Source organism: Etheostoma spectabile, chromosome 3 (assembly GCF_008692095.1).
Source record: "Etheostoma spectabile isolate EspeVRDwgs_2016 chromosome 3, UIUC_Espe_1.0, whole genome shotgun sequence".
Lineage (NCBI taxonomy): Eukaryota > Metazoa > Chordata > Actinopteri > Perciformes > Percidae > Etheostoma > Etheostoma spectabile.
In genome coordinates, this window is record NC_045735.1 from 13,518,244 (window position 1) to 13,521,638 (window position 3,395).

Consider the following 3,395-nt stretch of genomic DNA (forward strand, 5'->3'; position numbering starts at 1 on the left):
GGGGGTAGCTTCAACTTAAGGGGCAGCACAGCGCAAAGGGTCTTTGCTAGTTTATGACCGACACAGTTGTCAATTTCCTGTGCACTACGATTAGCGTGTGACAGGGTGGGGGTGGGGGGGAAGACGTGGCATCACAATTGTGGCTCGCCTTGGTGATGCCAGTCAACCATCACGATGGACGATGATGATATCGTCCATCGGCACTACCCTGTAGCCTACCTTACACACAACCAGTCCACGCACTATACTTACTGTTAAACCTACTCGTCTTTAGAAAATGAAAACAATTTTTTTTGTTAGAGGAACAACTAACCTTGAATTAGAGGCAAAAGACCACAAGTCATCCAAGGCTCATATCAAGTGCACTGCCATACAGCTGGCAAATATGAGACCCCAGGAGCATAGTGTGGCAATAAAGGCAATTTTTATATATCACTTTTTATTTGCTTATATTAATAAAATATGTATTAATAATACTAAATAACGTACTGAAGCAATTCTAAATATGCTAGTGCACTTTATAAATTTGAATTCCGGAAAAAGTGGCTAGTAAAAATGTAAGTGGCAGGTAAAATTGGGCATGTACCAGCCACAGCGGCTGGTGGGCAAAAAAGTTAATTTCCCACCCTGATTCAGAGAGCTAGTTATCATCCTGTGCTGGCTGTTTAAAAAGAGTTAACATTGCTTGTATGATGTTAAGTTTTACAAACAATAGGTGAATTGATTGTAACTGCTAACACTTTGTTTTGTACTTGAGACAGATGACTTCTAAAATCAAAAAATTATCAGTGCTTTATTTGTGCTACGAGTTTGAGGTTTAAACTCTTGAAAACATACACTCTGATGGCAGTTTAATATTTGTTACACTTATCTCAAACTAATGCAGTCTAATACAACAACCCTGCAACAAATCCAAAATTCATCAAGGTCATAATATTCTTTTTTCTTCTTTTGTGTGTGGTCACTTTGGGGCTATAGTTTATGGAGCTGCTTATATTATTTCACCTCTCAGTGTAATTTCTATTATAAAGTCTACGCTCATAAGTGTGCACAAATCATGAAGCTTAAGACTCCCAAAGCTCATGTATTTTTTTAGGCATCATTTGTAAAGGCATCACTGTGATTTGTACCTGGTGCTGGCACAGGAGCCCGTGGTCTTCTGGCGTGTGCTCCGCCGAAAGCTGGGGAGCTCTGCTGGAGGAGACTCGCTGCGCTTCTTAGTGGATTTCCTTAAACCTACGGTGGGAAAAGGGGACATATAACCCACCTGTGGACTAGGCACCAAAACTGGTATCAATTTCTTTTGACTGGAATAAATTCTTAGAACAATGTAAATCAAAGCCTGTGTGATTTGTGGTAATTTATAGGCCAGATAATATAAACATTTGTCATTTAGCTATATTAACCATCACAGACATGACCAACAACAACAACTTTCAGATACTATTTAGCTTAAATTAACAAACACAATAGCATACTTGGCTGTGGTACCACAATAGAAAACATCCCTCCATATCATAAGTATTGCACACAGGTCTTTAAATAAAAAAAGAGCAGTCGAATGCTGAGTGTTACTTTTACGATACAGTAAAGGCTCTAGTGTTGCCCGTTTAGAGCCCCGTACCACTGACTAGATGGGTATTAATAGTAACCCAACCCATGGCCCTATGACAGGACAACCTTCATGCTAGATCTGTGACTCATAATTCAGTAGTACAAAAATAACCATTGAGAAGGTTAAGACCAATTGAATAAAATATATAAGAACTATTGTTTCTTTTTTTATACTTCATTTGACCTTACCTTTAAATTATACCAGGTCAAAAAGTAATCCCTCACACACACATTACAAGTTCCCCTTAAGATTCCAAATAAAGCTCAAACTATCTACAGCCACTCAATACAATCACAGATTTTTCTATTGTTCAGGTGGCAGTAACATTCAACATGATCAAAAAGGCATTGTGCAATGTAAAGCCACACAGAATCACTGGAACATAAGCAAACTGCATTATGCTTACTCACCATTATAGCTAAAAGTAGCAAAATCTGTGTGTAAGATATTAGAGGCTGACAGATGAAGATATGCAGAGAGAGAGATAGAGAGGGAGAGATGTAGTTCTTTCCTCTTGACAGCAGCAGCTTATGAGTCCTTCCATGCCCTCAAACATACCCCTGGTCAGCTGGTGGGCCAACAAGCTAAGCCAATTTAGGAGAGGTCTCTCCATTTGGCGCTAGTGCCCAGGGCACAGAGCCCACCTCAGTTTCTATCCGTTCACCTAGCTAGAACAGCCTGACCCCACACTGACATAAACAGCTTACACTGACGTCATCCTTCAATGCATTTTTTACCAATTCTCATTAGGGATGGGTATCAAACCTCAATACTTCTTAAGGACTAACTAAAGAGATACTATAGCATTGCATTTATCCACTTTACATTTAAAGTCATACTAGTTCACTCAAGCACTCTCCTTCTTTCAGAAACTTTTTGCTAATCTAAGTTTTCCCAGATGCCATTAGCCCTGTTAGCTATTTTGGTCATCGATGACGTCTCTTTCACTCTCCTGCTCTCTGTTGATCGGCTTGTCAAATTTTTAGCTATTCCTCTGCCTCCTATAGTGATAATTGTACATGTAAAAACTGTAGCTTATTTGCTGTGTTGGAGGCGAGGCTCCGCATTAAGGAAACTCGATTGTTAACGTTAGCTGCTGTAACTATTCCCTGATTTCCACCAACTTCGGATTGACTCCACTGCCTGTCGGCTCAATGCTCCGCCGTACTTCAATACCCACCAGGGGCAGATTTGTTTTGAGAATTCCCATATGATTGCTCAATATACAGTAACAGGATGTAGTTTGTATAAACAGAACCACAAAACCTCTGAAATGTTGACTTCAGGCCTGTCTCAACCCATTATGACATTTTTCAATGTGTAGTGCAGGGAAATATGATCAGCCATGAGCATGGTGTATTATATTTTGAAAATGAACCGGATGTTTTATTTTATTTCTTTGCTCAACTTCCTGTCCCACACAATCTGCCATGTGCTGAATTACTGCAGAGCTCTCTGTCATCCAGAAAGAATACGCAGCCGTTTCGCTAGGGCTGCACAATTAATTGAATTTTAAATCACGATTTTGACTTCCCACGGTCAAATTTGCGTGATTGAGCGATTTTTTAAATGCGTCATTTCATAGAACGTAAACCACTGTCTGATCATGTGCGAGTCAGAGTTGTTCCCTTCACCGAGCATCTTAGTTTCTAGATGTAAACAGTCACAGAGGAGAGAGTAACGTGAGGAAAATTCAACTGAATCGGTTATACGTCGGTCTCAAGGTTTACCAGTTTACGCAACATTTTGTCCTGTCTGTGTTGTTTTTCAGACAACAGCA

The 3,395-nt window shown here is 39.9% G+C and overlaps 1 protein-coding gene and 1 long non-coding RNA gene across 14 annotated transcripts in view; one reads left to right on the forward strand and one right to left on the reverse strand.

Moving 5' to 3' along the window:
• The window catches only part of trip12 (thyroid hormone receptor interactor 12), a 45,554-nt gene that overhangs the window by 20,278 nt on the left and 21,881 nt on the right, over window positions 1–3,395 (reverse strand). For all 13 annotated transcript variants that reach the window (XM_032511987.1, XM_032511986.1, XM_032511978.1 and 10 more), the window contains one exon: window positions 1,131–1,236. In XM_032511987.1, the coding sequence (XP_032367878.1) occupies window positions 1,131–1,236 (106 nt within the window). The remainder of the gene's footprint in view (window positions 1–1,130; window positions 1,237–3,395) is intronic.
• LOC116686958 (uncharacterized) overlaps window positions 1–3,395 on the forward strand; it is an 8,876-nt gene that overhangs the window by 4,930 nt on the left and 551 nt on the right. The gene's annotated exons all lie outside the window — the stretch shown is intronic.